Source organism: Dryobates pubescens, chromosome Z (genome assembly GCF_014839835.1).
Source record: "Dryobates pubescens isolate bDryPub1 chromosome Z, bDryPub1.pri, whole genome shotgun sequence".
Classification (NCBI taxonomy): domain Eukaryota; kingdom Metazoa; phylum Chordata; class Aves; order Piciformes; family Picidae; genus Dryobates; species Dryobates pubescens.
Window position 1 is genome coordinate 101,160,361 of NC_071657.1, and position 19,989 is coordinate 101,180,349.

The 19,989-nt window shown below is 41.1% G+C and overlaps 1 protein-coding gene across 1 annotated transcript in view; it reads right to left on the reverse strand.

The window, feature by feature from the left end:
* IPO11 (importin 11) overlaps window positions 1–19,989 on the reverse strand; it is a 108,651-nt gene that overhangs the window by 50,564 nt on the left and 38,098 nt on the right. Inside the window, exons 17-23 of the mRNA XM_054178096.1 lie at window positions 19,775–19,815; window positions 18,504–18,620; window positions 16,445–16,558; window positions 13,322–13,437; window positions 11,859–11,935; window positions 3,039–3,118; window positions 2,386–2,466 (exon numbers count right to left, since the gene is read on the reverse strand). Of these exons, the coding sequence (XP_054034071.1) occupies window positions 2,386–2,466; window positions 3,039–3,118; window positions 11,859–11,935; window positions 13,322–13,437; window positions 16,445–16,558; window positions 18,504–18,620; window positions 19,775–19,815 (626 nt within the window). The remainder of the gene's footprint in view (window positions 1–2,385; window positions 2,467–3,038; window positions 3,119–11,858; window positions 11,936–13,321; window positions 13,438–16,444; window positions 16,559–18,503; window positions 18,621–19,774; window positions 19,816–19,989) is intronic.

Sequence of the window (19,989 nt, forward strand, 5' to 3'; positions counted from 1 at the left end):
TGCAAACAGCTGTGCTATCAGCAAAGAGGTAGGTGGGATCTAATTTTTTTCCTAAACTGCATTTATAATGACCTGAATTCAAGTCCCAGTTTTTATACACAACACAGTTCCAGTTAGTACCACAGTGGGAAATGTTACGTCATAGTACACTACAGTTAGGGTTCCACTGTCTTTCTGAACATACAATGATTTAATTCCCCGAAAGTCCTTAAAAAGCACATTTACAGTATCATGCTTAGCATTTAAAAAAACTTAACATCTTTCCTAATACCATTTAATGTTTGTGCAGAAATAGTGAGGGTTTGAAAAAACCTCTATTTACGATCATGCTGATGTCACACCAGCCTTAAAACAGAAGTGCTGGCTGGTGCAAAGTATCACAGAACTTGTAGTTGAGATTGTAGCACAAAAGGCTTCCTGCTTCTGGTTGTAGGGTGTTAGTATTTTCTGCTGGGCTGGCTGCGGGCTTAGGGGTAGCTAAGAGGGAGTTGTTTTATGGTCAGCTTCTGCTACTGCTTCTACTTTTGCTTTTCTGTGAAATAGTTAAGGTAATTGTACAAATGTATTACTTTCATTAAACTCCTTATCTCAACCAGGACTATTTGTGTTACTTCTCCTCCCAAACGTGGTGGAGGGTAGGGCGCAATTGTGAAAGTGGGCTCTCACAAGGACAACACAGTAGTCAAGGTGTGGGCTGAGTACAGGAGCATGATTACTTCCTTACTCCTGCTGGCCACACTAATCCTGATACAGGTCAGGATGCTGGTAGCCTTGGCCCCTCAGATGTGCTTCTGGCTCATGTTCAGCTTGCTGTCAACCAACATCCCTCAGGCCCTTTTCTGCAAGGCAGTTTCTGCAAGGCCCTCTCCCAAGCCTGTAGCATTGCACAGCACTATGGTGACCCAGCTGCAGGACCTGGCACTTGGCCTGTCCAGTTCACTTAGCAGAGCCTTCTTACCCTCTAGCTGATCAACAGTCCCACCAAATGTGGTGTCATCTGCAAACTCACTGAGGATGCACTGAATCCCCTCATCCAGATCATTGATAGAGATATTAAACAAGACTGGCCCAAAAAAACAGCCCTGGGGAATGTTACTTGTGACCGGCTGCCAACTGGATTTAACTCCATTCACCACCACACTTTGGGCTCAGCCATCCACTCATTTTTTTATGCAGTGACACATCCACCCATCCAAGCCTTGAGCAGCCAGTTTTTTCCAGAAGAACACTGTGGGAGACAGTGTTAAATGCTTTACTAAAGTCCATACAATCAATACCCACAGCCTTTCCCTCATCCACTAAGTGAGGCTACCTTGTAGGAGGAGATCAGGTTGCTCTAGCAGAACCTGCCCTTCATGAACCCATGCTAACTGGGCCTGATCACCCTGTTGCTCTGCACATGTCACGCATTTAGCCAGTTGAATCTGCTGCATAATGGAGCTCAAGATGATCTGCTCCATAACCTTCCCTGGCACCAAGGTCTGACTGACAGCTCTGTAGTTCCCTGGGCCCCCCATTTTGGACCTTCTTCTAAACGGGTGTCACATTTGCTAATCTCGAGTCTGCTGGGACCATGTGGGTTAGCCAGGACTACTGATAAATGATGGAAAGCAGCCTGGTGAGCTTTCTGCAGCTTCATGAGTCCACTGACAGGCAAAGATTAACGAATTTACTTTTACCCAACACGTGCTAGTATTATACACAGCATTATATTCACAAGTCAGTGATTGGTCACCTAAGTGTGCTGTTGCTTGGCTGTAGAACAAACTATTTTCAAGAATATCCAAGCCCTCATCAATCACCTTTCTCTAGTAATCTAGAAAATAGTCAAATGGAAAAGGCATCATGGACTCTAAATCTATCAATACAAAGACGACTCAGACTAGCTTAGAACTAAATTATCCAAGCTTAATACTTTTATATATACTTTCAGTATTCAGTATCACTAAGGTTGGAAGAGACCTCAAAGATCATCGAGTCCAACCTGTCACCACAGACCTCATGACTAGAGTAGGGAGGACACTAGTGCCCACTGCAGGCTTGAACTCACGACCTTCCCCATTAAAGGTCTTATGTGCTACCAACTGAGCCACACCACTCCTTTTGTGCAGGTCCAAAGTAATAAAAACCCTGTAGGCTATACTAACCTTCTCTCAGGAAAATTAATATTTAAAAAAAACATGTCTCTATATATGCACTCTATGCACACATACTTTAAATGTGTGGTTTAACATACCACTGACTCCAGTGTTAATGCATGATAAATAAGCTTTTTCCCCCCTACATGTTCTACTACTACATACTTGAAAATACGTCTGTGCCCTGATGAAACACTTGCAAAAACAACAGAGCTGAGCATATGGCATTATTTTTATAATACTCTACCTTTAAAACCTGAACTTGACCTTCAGTAGTTATGTCCTTCAGAAGTTCACAAAATGACCGGCATAAGTCAGCAGCATACATCTGAAATGGAATCACAAACAAGGTTTATATCTATGTACATACTTCAAAACTCAAGACTGGAATTACGTATATCCAAAGACGCAGCTTGCCTTCAATGATCATATTTGCTAAAATGCTCATATTTCTTGAACTAATTAAAATCTAAATCTAAGCATTTTGTGTTTTGGTGGTGTTTTTTTTAACACTGCTGACTTTTAAACAATCTCCATTCATTTTCTCATGAAGAAGGTGTGAGAACTAAGTATAGCATTCCTTGGTCAATTCTTGCTAGAATTTATGATTGTATTTTTAATGTGGTAGGCTAGAGTAACTATTACTACACTACACAAAACTTTTTTAGGTACCAAAGTATGAAATCAACCCACAAAACATTACTTCTAAAGAATAACCTCTCTGAATCTGAATGCCTACCATGTGCTTTAAAGAGCTAACATTAGAACAATATGCTTGTATATACATGAATGAATAAAAATACAAATGTGTGTGTACGATGTTTAACAACATGAGAAAAAAGTAGTTTGCCACTAATGAACTAAGGTGCCAATATGAATCTTTACATAATAGTAACATACCTGTAAAAATTCAGATGATGATAAGAAAATATAAGCATTGATAATTTTAAAGCAATTTTTGAGGTTTTCCGAACTCAGCTCTGGAAAAAAGGAAATCACAATTCAGAACCTCATCACCAAACTGAAGTAAAACTAAAAGAATTCACTTCCTAAATGCCTTTTTCCTCACACATCTTTTAAGTGTCAGATGCCTATAAACAGAAAAAAAAAGTTATATTAGATTCAGTACCATTCAGGTTCTGTCATCCTGCCAGAGATAGTAACAAAAGAGGGATGATAACAGCTCTCATGTTCTCAACAGAAGCACACAAAAAAATCCCATGACCTCAAATACAATGCTACAATTTTCTAAAGTGAAGCTTTGGATGTGATAGAAGGCTACAAAGATAAAGATGGAATAAATGAAACACTGAAGAGACCTGCAATTACTGACAAAAGATCTTTCTCATGTTTGAGTGAATGCTGAGTAGAAAGTGAAATAAAGACTGTGGTTCTGTTCTTCTGAATTCAGTGCTACAACAAATGGCACTGAGCTTTTGAACTGAAACACACTGAGCTTTTGGCCATACCTTGAGTATTTCAGTAAGGAAAGCATATCCATTTAAGAGATGGATACAGAAAGGAGTTCGTACACAGCAGCAGTTTCAGTAGAGAAAAAAGACATGTCCTCAGGCAGTACCTGTAAGACCGTTTTTAAAAAAGAAATCACCCTGGAACATCTCACCACACAATTCAGAGTAAATCAAAAGGTTGCAAAGTTTCATGTGGAGGTTGATATTAGTGCGGAAAGACAACAGCCCTTGTTGTTTGAAAACAGAACAGAAGACCATAAAATCTCACAGGACTTGCTAAATCTTCTTAAAAAAGGTTTGGGAAACAAGATTGTTCTTGATTAAAGTAAGTGGAATTCTGCTCCACTACCTTTAACTAATATTCCAATAAAACCATCAAGGAGAGTCAACAGGAAAATACATTAACCTAAGTTTTAAATACAATTTCTTACCAGATTAAACTAAAACCAACAGCTGGCTAAGATCTGCTATGTCTTACACAGCTTACATGAATGCAGCCTGTATGAAAGCGTGGCTTGCATCTACATAGAAAACCCCCCAAAAAATACCACAACAGAAACCATGGCTGGTTTTCCATTTAACACCTGAGAAAATCCAGAGAGTTTTAGCAGTTTCTCTTCTTTTCCCTCCTATGAGTATTAATGCTTCCATTGTCTGACATGGCCATCAGAGAGCTTTGAATACAGGACCACTGTCATCTCAGTGCTTGCACAGATCATATCTTGATATTACATATATTAAAAATTTAAATATCTAGAAAAGGGATTATTTTTCAGCTATCCATCCAATATCCTCACCGAAAGATTCCAATGTATCTGTAGTTAGCTCTAATAGCGTACCAGCAATGTTACACAGTTTTTGAAGTTACTTCATTCTCCATAGAAGTCTGCGAGTTTTTTCTTACTGGATACACCATATTTTAAGTTTCAGACACTCATGCAGTAGACAAACTGTACAGACATGGTCATATAAGCATCAAGTGCTACCAAATGCTCCACAGCTTCCCATTCTGTGATTCCTGATTCGAAAGTATAGAGTGTCAGTAGCAAAACTAGAAAAATCAAGTTGCTTCAGTACAGAAGGTTAAAAAAAAGAGGTAAAACAGATGTCATGCAAAACCCCAGAATTGCAGTCATTCATCTGTGCCAAAAGCTTAGTGTTTAGTAGAAGCATTTTTCTAGAAAGACATCACTGCCAGCTGATCACATTTAAAAACCAATTATGCATCAATTCTCTTGCATTTTTCTGAATTAACAAATGCTCTTCTGGATTTTGTTGCGATCAGAGGAATTAAACCTGTTCCAGGATCCTGATTTTTGCCACTACCTTTTCAAATACAGCACAGGCATACTAAACCTGATGCTTCTTGAAACAGTTATGCCTCGACTACAGCCTCATTTCTAATCTGAAATTGTATCAGATGCAGTCATCATTTTAAGCAGCCTCAGTGCAGAAATCTGTCTATTCTCAGATAATTATTTTATTCCTCCATTTGTATTATTCAATCTGATATTAAAAATAGCTCTGCAATCCCCCTAGAGGGCAACTGTGTTTCAACAGAATTTAAGCAATGAGCAGTGCTGATACAAAAACTAAATATGACAATCATAGAATGATAAAATACACTGAGTTGCAAGGAACCTCCCAAGGTCATCTAGTCCAACCCCACTGCAGTAAGCCGGGACATCCCCAACTAGATGAGGTTGCTCAGAGCCCCATGGAGCCTGACGTTGAAGGTCTCTAGGCATGGGGCCTCAACCACGTCCCCTGGGCAACCTCTTCTAGCTTTCTAACACCCTCGTAGTGGAGAACTTCTACCTAGTTTTAAAAGAAGCTTAGCAGTAATGCAACTTTCAAGTTCTGTTTCAACATTGCAGTGCCATGCAGGATGAGTATGAGCCAGCACTGTGGCCAGGTGGCCAAGATGGCCAAGAGCATCCTGGCCTGTATTAGAAATACAGGACCAGGGAGGTGGTTGTCCTTCTGTACTCAGCATTGGTGAGGCTGCGCCTCAAGTACTGTGCTCAGTTTTGGGCACCGCAGTACAGGAAAGACATTGGGGTACTGGAGCGGGTAGAGAGAAGGGCTACTAAGCTGGTGAAGGGCCTGGAGAATGAGTCCTGTGAAGAGCAGCTGAAGGACTGGAAGCATTTAGTCTGAAAAATAAGAGGCTGAAGGGAGACCCCTATTGCTCTCTACAATTACCTGAAAGGAGGTTGTAGAGAGGCAGGCACTGATCTCTTCTCACAAGTAACTAATGATAAAACAAGAGGGAATGGCCTCAAGCTGCAAGAGGGGGGAGTTAGGCTGGACATCAGGGGAAAAAAAAAATTCATGTGAAGGGTTGTCAGGCACTGGAACAGGGTGCCCAGGGAGCTGGTTGAATTTCCATCCCTGGAGATGTTTAAAAGACATGTAGATTTGGTGCTTGGGGACATGGTATAGTGACAGATTTGGTGGAGTGGGCAAAGTGGTTGGACTTGATGATCTCAGAGGTCCTTCCTGGCCTGGCTAATTCTGTGATTCTTTGTCTATGTCATGTGGACACTGTCCAACTAGATTCTCCTGATGTAAACAGAAGAAAAGTGCAGGCAAAGTACATACCAGAATAGTTCCACTTTCTGGCAAAATGTGCACCATTTTGGCCTACAGCAATCACAATTTTTGATTGACATGTGACACTTAGAGGATGGCCAAGGGATCAGGCCCAGCCAGCATGGGTTTAGGAAGGGCAGGTCCTGCCTGACCAACCTGATCTCCTTCTATGATCAGGTGACCCGCCTGGTGGATGTGGGGCAGGCTGTGGATGTAGTCTACCTGGACCTCAGCAAGGCCTTTGACACCGTTCCCCATAGCAAACTCCTGGCCAAGCTGTCAGCCCATGGCTTGAATGGGAGCACACTGTGATGGGTTAGGAACTGGCTGGAGGCTGAGCCCAGAGAGTGGTGGTGAATGGTGCCACAGCCAGCTGGCAGCCAGTCACCAGTGGTGTGCCCCAGGGATCAGTACTGGGCCCCATGCTCTTTAACAGCTTTATTGATGATCTGGACGAGGGCATCGAGTCCATCATCAGTAAATTTGCTGACGACACCAAGCTGGGGGCAGGAGTTGATCTGCTGGAGGGTAGAGAGGCTCTGCAGAGGGACCTCGACAGGCTGGACAGATGGGCAGAGTCCAAGGGCATGAGATTTAACACATCCAAGTGCCGGGTTCTGCACATTGGCCACAGCAACCCCATGCAGAGCTACAGGCTGGGGTCAGAGTGGCTGGAGAGCAGTCAGGCTGAGAGGGACCTGGGGGTGCTGGTTGACGGTAGACTGAACATGAGCCTGCAGTGTGCCCAGGCAGCTAAGAGGGCCAATGGCATCCTGGCCTGCATCAGGAACAGTGTGGCCAGCAGGAGCAGGGAGGTCATTCTGCCCCTGTACACTGCACTGGTTAGGCTGCACCTCGAGTACTGTGTCCAGTTCTGGGCCCCTCAGTTTAGGAAGGAGGTTGACTTGCTGGAGTGTGTCCAGAGAAGGGCAACAAAGTTGGTGAGGGGTTTGGAACATAAGCCCTACGAGGAGAGGCTGAGGGAGCTGGGGTTGCTTAGCCTGGAGAAGAGGAGACTCAGGGGTGACCTTCTTACTCTCTACAACTACCTGAAGGGAGGTTGTGGACAGATGGATGTTGGTCTCTTCTCCCAGGCAAGCAGTACCAGAACAAGAGGACACAGTCTCAGGCTGTGCCAGGGGAGGTTCAGGCTGGATGTTAGAAAAAAGTTCTACACAGAAAGAGTGATTGCCCATTGGAATGGGCTGCCTGGGGAGGTGGTGGAGTCGCCATCACTGGAGGTTTTTAGGAGGAGACTTGATGGGTTGCTTGGTGCCGTGGGTTAGTTGTTTGGGTGGTGTTGGATTGGTTGATGGGTTGGACGCGATGATCTTGAAGGTCTCTTCCAACCTGGTTTATTCTATGTATATTCTATTCTATGTATTCTATGACATTCAGAAAGCAAGTTTCTCAGGAAAGTGTTCAAGAAGTAAAGTAGTACCAGAAGGCCATATAAGGATGTTGGTCTATGTTACACATCAGCTGCTGTACTTTTACCACTGATCTCCATCCCTGATAGAAAATCTCAACTTGACATAAATGTGTTTGAAACCTCACCTTAAGGAAAACCTACCTAGCATAACTGTACTACATGCTCTACCTAGCATTAAAAAAATTAGAGTGGCAAAAGCCCATTTAGAGCTTAGACTGGCCACTGCTGCGATGGACAACAAAAAAATCCTATAAATATATTATTAGCAAGAGAAGGGGCAAGAAGAACCTCCATTCCTTGGTGGACATGGAGGGGAACATAGTAACAAAAGATGAGGAAAAGGCAGAGGTACTTAACACCTTCTTTGCCTCAATTTTAATAGCAGGATAGGTTGTCTTCCGGACAGATGGCCTCCTGAGCTGGCAGATGGAGGCAAGGAGCAGTATAGTTCCCCTGTGATCCAGGAAGAAGTAGTTAAGAGACCTCCTTAGCCTCTTGGATCCCCACAAGTCCATGGGACTGGATGGGATCCATCCTAGGGTGCTGAGAGAGCTGGAAGATGTGCTGGCCAGGCCACTCTCCATGATTTTTCATCAGTCCTGGCTCACTGGAGAGATCCCAGATGACTGGAAGCTGGCCAATGTGGTACCCATCCACAAGAAGGGCCGGTTGGATGAGCCAGGGAATTGCAGGCCTGTCAGCCTGACCTCAGTGCCAGGCAAGACTATGGAACATCTTGAGTGCAATCACACAGCACTTACACAATGGCTAAGGGATCAGGCCCAGCCAGCATGGATTTAGGAAGGGCAGGTCCTGCCTGACCAGCCTGATCTCCTTCTATGATCAGGTGACTGCCTGGTGGATGTGGGGCAGGCTGTGGATGTAGTCTACCTGGACAAGCAAACTGTTACAAGCATAGAATACTCCTAAATGCCTCTATCTTTTTTCAGAAGAGTTTGCCAAGTATTACAATAATATTCATTGCTACCCTGGAAAGAATCACATGAAGACTAGGGAGAACAGAGTGAGGATAAAACAGCAGTAACAAATACAGAGTATTTCTGAATTTAACTCAAGCAGATCAGCAGTTTGACAATTATGAAAATCACCACCATTTGTACACTGCAAATTTCCTGTAATGGATGTTATCTACTACAACCACAGAAGAAGGAAGGAAAGACAGGTGTGCAGATATGAATGTAGACAGATAACAAGGATTTGACATCTACACAACCTAAGAGATCAAATCTGGAGTTTAATACTAAAACCACTACAAAAATACAGCTCTCTCATCCTGTCCTTCTAGGGAAGGTGCTCCCGCCCCCTGATCATCTTCATGGCCCTCCTCTGGACCCACTACATCAGTCCATGTCCTTCCTGTTTTGAGGGCTGCAGAGCTCTACACAGTACTCCAGATGAGGTCTTACCAATGCAAAGTGGCAGAATCGCCTCTCATAGGCTTTCATCCTACTGGGGGACTTCAACCACCCCAACATCTGCTGGAAAAGTAACACAGCAAGCCACAGGGAATCCAGGAGAGTCCCGGAATATCCTGAAAATAACTTCTTAAGCCCTACCAGAGGCGATGTGGTACGGGACCTGATACAAGGGAGTTCATCAGTGATGTGAAGATTGGAGGCAGTCTGTACTGCAGTACTTAAGTGCTGATGGAGCTCAGAGTACTGAGAGATACGGATCAGGCTAAAAAGACTAAAGTCAGGACCCTCAGTTCTAGGAAAGCAAAATTCCAGTTCTTTGAGGAGTTAGTGGAATTCCCTGGGAAACAATCCTCAGGGACAAGGGAGCAGAGGTGACAGACTTTTAAGGACACTTTCCGTAGAGTGCAAGAGTTCTTGATCCCCAGAGGTAGGAAATCAGGAAAAGAAGAGACCAGCATGGCTAAGTTGAGACCTGCTGGTCAAAATAAAGGCAAGAAGGAACTGCATAGGCAGTGGAACTAGGTACAGGTGTCCTGGGAAAAGTACAGGGACACTGTCCACTGTGTAAAGAAGGAATGAGGAAGGCCGAGGTGTGCCTGGAGCTGAACTTAACAAGTGATGCAAAGAACATCAAGAAGGGCTTCCACATTTATGTCAATCAGAAAAAGTTAAGGAACGTGTACCCCCTTTGATAAGAAAGTCTGGAAAGCTAGTTACAACAGATGAGGAGAAGGCTGAGGCACTCTAAAACCATTCTGCCTCACTCTTCAGTAGCAACCACTCTCCTCACACCGCTCAAGTTGAAGGACCACAAGATGGGAATCAGAGGGACAATGTCCCTCCCACCCTAAGTGAAGACAAGATTTGCATCCACCCGACGAACCTAAACATACACAAGTCAATGGGACCTGATGGAATACACTGCAGAATCCTGAAGGAATTGGCTGAGGGAGTTGCCAAGACACTGTCCTGGCAGACACGTGTGAAGTTCTTGGAGACTGGAGAAAGGGGAACATTGCACCCATTCTTAAAAAACCACAGAAAGGAAGAGACGTAGATTTGATAGGTGAACTGTTTGGTAGCTAATAAATTCGTTGGATGGTCACATCCAGAGGGTAGCGGCCCACAGCTTGATGCCTGGATGGAAACTGGTGACAAGGGTGCCCTTCTGGGGTCTGTACAGTGGATTCAAGCATACCCTCAGTAAGTTTTCAGATGACACCAAGGTGAGTGGTGGAGTTGATACATTAGAGGGATAGGATGTCATTCAGAGGGAGAAGCTGGGGATATGGGCTTAGATGAACCAATGAGGTTGAACAAAGCTAAGTGCAAGGTCCTACACCTGGGTGGGGGAGATCCTAAGTATCAAAACAGATTAGAGGATGATGTGATTGAAAGCAGCCTTGTACAGGACTTGAGAGACTGGTGGATGTGAGTCAGCACTGTGTCCTTGAGCCCATAGGGCCAACTGTATCCTGGGCTGCATCAAGAAGTGTTGCTAGCAGGTTGAGGCAGATAACTCTGCTGCTATGCTTCACTCTACTAAGACCTCATCTGGAGTATGGCATCCAGCTCTAGAGCCCTCGGCACAAGAAGGACATGAACATGTTGGAATGGGTTCAGATGAATGCCACAAAATTGAATTTAGGACTGGAACACCTCTGCTCTGAAGACAGGCTGAGAGACTTGGATTGTTCAGCCTGGAGAAGAGAATGCTGCGGTGGGACTTGCAGGACTTTCAGTAGTACAAATTGAGTTTTGTAAGAAAGATGGAGACATTCTTTTTAGCAAGGCCTGTTGCAACAGGACCAGGGGTAATGGTTTTAAACTAAAAGAGGGTAGATTCAGACTAGCTACAAGGGAAGATTTTTTTTTTTACAGTGAGGGTGATGAAACACTGGAACAGGCTGCCAAGATTAGTAGAAGCCCCATCCCTAGAAATATTCAAGGCCAAGTTGGACAGGGCTCTGAGCAACCTGATCTATTTGAAGATGTCCCTGCTCACTATAGAAGGGAGTTGGACTAGATGACCTTTAAAAGGTTACTTCCAACATAAAGTATTCCATGATTCCCATTAAAAAACAAATTAATTTGCTGCATTAGCTCCACAACCTACAAAAGCACAGCTAAAGATGTCATTAAACAAAATATCTATATAATAGAAATAAACCATGAAATATTTATACTCCTTTTACTTACAAAGCAAAAGCTTGCCAAATATTATTTCCCAAGCACTGAATCTTACTTCTCATCAGTAAGTTTATATTTTGTCAACAATTCAGGCAAAACTATTGCTTTTAATCCTGCTTGAACAACACAATTACAGACATATTTAGATAGCCTGAAAATATCCTATGAGTATCAGACAAGCTAATAGTGGAAGCTTCAACTCTTCAGACTACAAATCATCATTCTAGTAATAAGCAGAACAGGCAAGTATTCCACCAAATCAAAAATCATTAAACTTCAGCACATTTGGTGTTACATTTCAGGAACCACTTCTTAAAAAAAACCCTCTCTCTAAAATGATGAGCTGTCTTAACTTTTGTGTACAAAGCAGCTTCATTAAAAAAAACAACAAACACCAGCAAAACCAAACCACAAACTAGGGCAAATGCATAATAAATAAGGGTAGGAAAGTCAAGTACGTTTGTTCTTCAATTTTTAGTAGTTCCAATTTTGAAAGTCCTCTTAGGTATTATAGCCACAGCAACATCTCTTCATGCAAGAAAAACAAAAGCAGAACAAGAAAACCCAGAAATTTTATTAAGAAAAGGCTTACCAAGAAGGGCTGACATGTTCTGAAATATTCTCAGGAGCTCCGGTGTAAGACATGGACTGTTCTCCAATGTCACTAACCTAGCAACAGATTAAGCAAAATATTTCTATGAAAAGCACTGAGCAATCATTCTGACAGATGTAAAACACTAATTTCCAGTAACCATCTAGAACATCCTTAAATAGCATGTAACAGTTACTTGAAATGAATTTAAAGTGTTGCAGCAGTCCTCAAAACACACCCATTAGTATAAGCACAAGTCTTGCTCAGGTAGAGGAAAGTAAAACATGCTATTGTGTTTTTGAAGACAACATAGTCTCTAAAATGCAGCAGGAAGAATGTCCAAGGACTCAACTTGTGAACTCAGAGAAAGTGAATACAGGGGATTATTCATGGTATAAGGACAGTGTATGTTGTGCTTTGCATTTCAAAGGAGCAGCTGTGATGACAACCAGCTCAAAAATTAACTTTTTATTTTCTTGATTGATTACCATACATAAAAGCACAACTATGCTCATCATTGTTTGCAACAATTAAAAATCCCTGAGGTTTGAAAACAGTAGCTATAAATTAAATTCATATTTAAAACCACAGAAACACATTACAGTTTGTTCCTACAGCTTCAGTGTGAAATTATTGCATTTAAATAACATTTCTGGTTATGTAAAGTATCAGCTGCTCTCCTGCTTTTGGTTCAATACACCATTACAGTCCCACTGTCTGTCAGCTCATCCAGATTCCTCTGAAGGTCTAGGACACCTTAAGACATTATTGTTCTGCATGGGCAGAGTAAGAAACCCAAGACCAATATTACTAAGATACAGAATTTCTGAACTGATTCATTAAAAAGTTTCCTGTCACATTCTGTGAAGATATTGCACTTCAAGTTGTGGCCAATGGCATCATAAACCTTCGTCTGCTGCACACACAACAGATTCATAGGTTAAATGTCCAGGTAACAGTATCCTCCTCCTAAACTGTCAGCTACACTAGGAAACCAAATTCACCTCACAGCAAATTCATCACAGCGCCAGTTCTTTTTATATGTTCAGTTGCCAAATACCTTGAGATCTGAAGGTAACTTCTATATTTTATCCTTGTAAACTCACCATCTCTTCTATCAACCATCTCTAAGAATCACTACATTGTGCTCCCAAAGTGAAGCACATCCAATTGTTAGCTGAGGATACAAATTATAGTGAGTCTAGACTTTGCCTTGCTGTTCATCATCCCAGCAGACCAGTACCTCACCATCAGTTGCCTGAAAATAGATTATCTGCTCAGTTACTTTTAACTGTATTTCTTTCATTAACTTCCCAACTTGATCACTTCTGAGAAAAGGGGTGATACAGATAATGTCAGTATAACAAGAATATATAAATTTTTAATAAAGCTGAAATTTAATTTTTTTTCTCCTGAGGATACAAAAAAAAATTAAATTTGAAGCTGTTAAAGAACGTTCTTACCACAACTCTAAACCATCTTCCAGAAGATACACATGTGGAGCCTGAGAAACATCTGTACTTAGCTGAATAACTGGAAGTAGAAAAGGATAGAGATTTTTGCTGTCTGCTCCCAGTCCCTATAAAAGTGAACAACAAATACATATATGTATAAAATACTTCACATATTTCAAGTCAAGCATTTCAAGGATAGCACTGAAAAGTATCTGTGATGCTGTTTTATATGCATACTATAAACACACACTCAAGAAATCAAAGGTTGAAGTTGCATTCATTTCATACAACAACAATATAGTTTGATACTCCTGAGCTTCCTCTCTAAATGTCTTCCAAAAATGATGGAAGTTTTTTTTTAAACAAGCAGCAAATCAATGGTCTGTAAGAAAATATGACAAACAATACACATTCCTAGAAACATTCACTGGTCATTCTCTTTCTGTGAAACCTCACACTTCAAACAAATACTAAATAACTGAATGCTGAATAAAATGTTTTGAAGATCAAGAAAATAATTTCTTGTTGGATCTCAGTGCATACTAAATCTTTTGATATATTTTAAGTATCAGAAGAAAGGTTTTCATTGCTACATAAAGACACACAGACTGGTGACAGTGATTTATTTTGTAAACGCTCCATAAGCCACACAAAAAATATATTTTTGCCCTGTTTGAACTAACTCCTCTTTTAAAAGAACTCCAACTTTTCCTTTGGTTGTTATGTATAGCAATTCCCTTTCCACTTTCTTTCCACTGTTATCTTCTACAGTACTATCCTGTTAAGCATGCATTCCTGCAAATTCAAGACTGCCTGCATATTCATTCTGTTCCTGTATGGACACAGCCCAACATCCTAGGAGAGACCCTCTTGATCTTTCATAGTCCCAGTACATCTTTGGATGTAGCTGGAGAAGGTGGGATGGCATATAGTTCAAACCAAGTGCTTAATAGCACAGATTCTGCAGACAGTAAGGCAGCGTAGCTACGCATTGGTTTATTTTCTCAGGAAGACAGTATGTTTTACTTGTATGTTCACTGCCAATAGCATAGTTATTTCTGGATACTTCAAGGATTATTTAATTATACCAAGATACCTTCCTTCACTGATAAGAAATTCGGGCAATTTTAATTATCTTTGGATAAAGTAAGCAGCTACTAATTTCTATAGGCTTTCAAAATTCCCTGAAGGTATTACAGGAAGCCTCTAAAATGGTTAGGAAATTTATGTATAGAAAAAACAGGAAAGAGATGCCAAGTTACCAGCAAGAATCAAAACAACCCAAGCAGCTTGAGTGCCATCTCACAGCAGATATAGGACAAACAGGTCACCAGGCCAGTCTTCATGTGTTCATGAAGGGCAGGTCCTGTTTAACTAACCTGATCATGTATTACAAGGTGGCACATTTAGTGAAAGACTGGGGAAAGACTGAATGTTGTTTACTTGGACTTTTAACAAAGCATATGACAGTCTCCCACAGCATTCTCCTAGAGAAACTAGCTGTTCATGGCTTGGATAGGTGTACGCTTAGCTGGATAAATAAAACGGCTGATTGTCTGGGCGCAAAGAGTGGTGTCTAAGTTGACAGCCAGTCACAAGTGGTGGTCCCCACCTTGGGGTGTTGACAGACAGCAAACCAGAAATGTGCCAGTAGTATGCCCAGAGATGCAGCCGAGAGAACTGTGATTGTTTAGTCTGGAGAAGAGAAGGCTGAGGGAAGACCTTATTTCCCTACAACTACCTGAAAGGAGGCTGTATTGAGGTGGGTTCTGCCCTCCTCCCCCAAGTAAGAAGCAATAGGACAAGAGGAAATGGCCTCAAGATGCACCAGGGGAGGTTTAGACTTGACATTAGGAAAAAATTATTTTTCTGAAAAGGTTGTCAAGTGTTGAAATAGGCTGCCCAGGGAAGTGATGGAGTCGCCATCTCTGAAGGTTTTCAAAAGACATGTAGATGTGGTGCTTCAGTCCACAGTTCAGTGGTAGACATGTCAGCATTAGGTTAAGGGTTGGACTCTGTAATCTTAGAAGTCTTTTCCAACCTAAATTATTCTAAATTGTCAAAATTCTGACTACAGATTACTAGCAACCTCCATTTAGACACAATATTGGTCAACATAGTTATCAACTTCACATACGAAAATCTGGGACAAGATCTATCTGTATTTCTTTAGTTTTCAGAACAGTGAGAGATTAAGTGAACTAAACAAATTTAGTTAAATAAAAAATGGGAAATCAAAAGCTAATATTGCTAAATGCAAGCAATATATTCTGGAAAGGAGAAGTTCCTTACACCACAAAGGCATTAAAAAAAACAAAGATAAATTACGATCTGAGAATCACTATGTTCACCTCTGTTCTATTACTGTCACTTACTACAGTTATAAGCTACAGTCATGAACAAAGGTACAGTGGAACGAGTCCAGAGAAGAGCAACAAAGTTGGTGAGGGGTTTGGAACATAAGCCCTACGAGGAGAGGCTGAGGGAGCTGGGGTTGCTTAGCCTGGAGAAGAGGAGACTCAGGGGTGACCTTATTGCTCTCTACAACTACCTGAAGGGAGGTTGTAGACAGACAGATGTTGGTCTCTTCTCCCAGGCAAGCAGTACCAGAACAAGAGGACACAGTCTCAGGCTGCGCCAGGGGAGGTTCAGGCTGGATGTTAGAAAAAAGTTCTATACAGAGAGAGTGATTGCACATTGGAATGGGCTGCCTGGGGAGGTGGTGGAGTCGCCATCACTGGAGGTTTTTAGGAGAAGACTTGACAGGGTGCTTGGTGCTGTGGGTTAGTTGCTTGGGCGGTGTTGGATTGGTGATGGGTTGGACGCGATGATCTTGAAGGTCTCTTCCAACCTGGTTTATTCTATGTATTCTATATGATAGCAGGTCCTGGCCCATGAGATGCTTTAATAATTGATAATTCTAATACAACAGACAATAAAAATAGGAGGCATTAATATATGTCTACCTCTACTACATGATAACTATGTCTTTAAGACTAATAAGCATTTTGAAAGCCTATAAAACCAAAATATACCTTACTTTTCCCAATATATACACACATAGAATATGTAGGCATATCTGAAAAAGAGCTGAAGGAGTCACTGACAGTATTTGTGATTCTGACCATTTACCTGGACAAGATGGATTAGAGTGGTTAGAATGGCACATCGCAGCATATTGTGCTCCTCACTCTGTTTCCAAAGGAGTGGTAAGTACTGAACCAAACATCCTACGTGTGGTTGTATCTGAAGTTCAGAACACAAATTTATTTATTAATGTGTGAAATAAAGCCATTCATTTATTCCAAGCATAAAAGCTGCCTTTGTGACAGTAAAAATATTTAGTTTGCTGTGATTTACTTGTCTTTCCTATTCCTAAAATACCATCTTCATAGTCTGACTGAATTAACTTCCATCAGATTATTTATGGTAACAATTCCACATGGCAATCAGACTTACGCAGTAAACAGAACACACAAAAAAGATACTTAATTTGATAACCAGAAGTATTTTCCTATATTCCTCATTTAAATAGGGCTCCTAAATAATGGCATTAAGAGGACCATAAACAGTGTCAGTAAAAAAAAAAACCAAACTAACCTACACAAAACCAACCAAAACAAAATTAAACACCACCACCACCACACTGAAAAACTTTTGAAGTTAATTATCTTTCATCATTTGAACAAGGTTTGGATTACATAACCTCCAGACATTTGTCCCAACTTCAATTTATTCTGTGATGCTCTACAATACTAAAATATTAATCTACCTGTCTTCTGAAATGTTTAATTAGGAATTAACCTAACTAGACTCAAAAGTTCTCTCAGTGCGCAGTATGCCCAGGCAGCTAAGAGGGCCAATGGCATTCTGGCCTGCATCAGGAACAGTGTGGCCAGCAGGAGCAGGGAGGTCATTCTGCCCCTGTACACTGCACTGGTTAGGCCGCACCTCGAGTACTGTGTCCAGTTCTGGGCCCCTCAGTTTAGGAAGGAGGTTGACTTGCTGGAGCGTGTCCAGAGAAGGGCAAAGTTGGTGAGGGGTTTGGAACACAAGCCCTATGAGGAGAGGCTGAGGGAGCTGGGGTTGCTTAGCCTGGAGAGGAGGAGACTGAGGGGTGACCTTATTGCTCTCTAGAACTACCTTAAGGGAGGTTGGTCTCTTCTCCCAGGCAACCAGCACCAGAACAAGAGGACACAGTCTCAAGCTGTGCCAGGGGAGGTTTAGGCTGGAGGTTAGGAGGAAGTTCTACGCACAGAGAGTGATTGCCCATTGGAATGGGCTGCCCGAGGAGGTGGTGGAGTCGCCGTCATTGGAGGTGTTCAGGAGGAGAGTTGACAGGGTGCTTGGTTGCATGGTTTAGTTGGTTGGGTGGTGTTGGATGATAGGTTGGACACGATCTCGAAGGTCTCTTCCAACCTGGTTTATTCTATTCTATTCTCTCATTTAATTTTGGGGTTTTTTTTTCTTTTTTTTTTAATGCTGTTTCTATAGTTGATCCAAAATGCATGGAAATCTGCTGTCATGTTGACTTTTCCTACCAGGGACAAAAATTTTTATTTGGCTCTCAGACAGGATTATTTGTAGCAAGGGCAGAAAACCTCAAAATAATGAATTATCTCTGTCCCTAATACTGTAATATCACCAATCAAGAGAAAAGCAATCAAACATTCTTTTTTCAATTCTGCAAAAATGTCTTCTATTTCTTTCTGAATTAGCTAAGGAACATACTCTAAGAAGAAAGTACTGAAAATTAAAAATGTGATTTTGAAGCCTCTCACACAGAGTGTGCTATATAGGCAGTTACAATGCATATCAGTACCAATGAGATTACAAATTCAGCTGTGCAGTTCCTAGGACTCTTTTAATATGCAAGATTTCATAAAATACTAGTTCAGATTAAATAGAGTAACTTACAATTTAAAAAACAAAACTGTAAGAAACACAATATGTGAAAGTCTTTCTGTACTCCAAAGTATGGGTCAGTGCAGAAAATACAGTAAATACATATTATTAGTAAGCAGCACCAACTATGCAATCACATTTTACACAATACGTAAGTAAAAACTGAAAAGTGAAGAGAACCAAGTAATGTAAATAATGCAGGCAGCTACTGTAACAATAACCAGTATAATAATAAGTGACATTTTTCTGCCAGTTTTTGTTCAAGCCAACAATAGCCAAAAAATACCTGCATATTGACTCTTTCAATAACACAAGACAGAACATGAAGAATGTGCATTTTGGTGTCACACTGCGTTACTTCCTGAAGCAGCTGGAACAGCAGCGTAAACATCAATTCCAGATACTGAAAGAAAAATAAAAAGCTACAGGTTAGACATCAAAAGACAATTGGTGACAAGAATTGGTGATTCTCCTGTAAGTATCCAGTTCTAGGAGACCTGTGAAGTTTGAAAGATACTTAAGAAAATATTTAATTTTGAAATGTTACTTTTTTGTTTGGAAAAATGCACACTAGCCGATCATGTCACTGCCTAAATAAGATGAAAAAGATCCAAATATCCTCTTGCATAATAGTCCAAACACAAATATAAACAATTTTCATGATCTGGTAAGTGTAAACATGACTTCACAGATAAAATGCTATAAGGCTGAAGGCTGTCTCTTCAGTAACAGCTTTTTGTTAGTCAAAGCAAAGGTATGGTCTTCAAGCTTTTGGTTTGGTAGCTAAATTTTATGTATTGAACTGAAAAAGGTATCTTCAGCAATTCCAGTATATACAGTGCAGATGCATTCTGCATTTTGGTTTTGCTTGTTCAAGAGATTTGAAAGTAACATGGAAGTCATAATCAATAGAGAAGAAAAATCACCTGCTGAATTCGAGTGATCAAAATAAATCTTTGCTGTATTTATGGCTAACATTTCATTGTTTACATAATGACAGTAGTAATGACCTCTACAAAGAAAACACATATAGGAGACCAAGAAAGTATTTGTTTCTAAAGCCCTGTTTTGTATATTTAATATTTGCATGCAACAGTCATATTGGAAAGTCACACTGATGTAAAGACATGTTTGTTAAAGACAGCATTCATGGTGTCTTAATATGAAGAAACTTAGCATTTCTTGCCACACAGTATTATAGAATGGTTTGGGTTGGAAGGGACCTTAAAGATCATCTAGTTCCAACACCTCTGCCATGGGCAGGGACACCTTCTACTAGACCAGGTTGCTCAAGGCCTTGTCATAGCTGGCCTTGAACATCTCCAGAGAGGGGGCATCCAAACAAAGTACTAAAGTCTGTAACTTAAACTTAGCTGTGCCAGCACCCCACAAACACACATCTCAATTGTTTTAAGTCCAGATATTTGACTAGGCATCACTAAAGACAATGCTAGGAAGTTTTTCTTCTTGGCTTAACATGACATTTGGAAAAACATTTTTCCTTCTTTCTTCTATGAATCTATCTGTTCATCAGAATACACACATAAATTTTCTTACCGGCAAGAACTGGTCAGTTCTGAACTCGAAGTCATCTACAGGTAAACAATGATTAAGGGAAAATAATACAGAATGCAGATGGCTACAAGACTCACATAAGCAAATATTGCATGGATACATGAAACTACAAGGTGAAGACCTGGTAGCAAGTTTAGAATTCTTAATTTTCCAGTAACTCTGAATTAAGAGCTAATCAAGTATATTTGCCAGTAAAA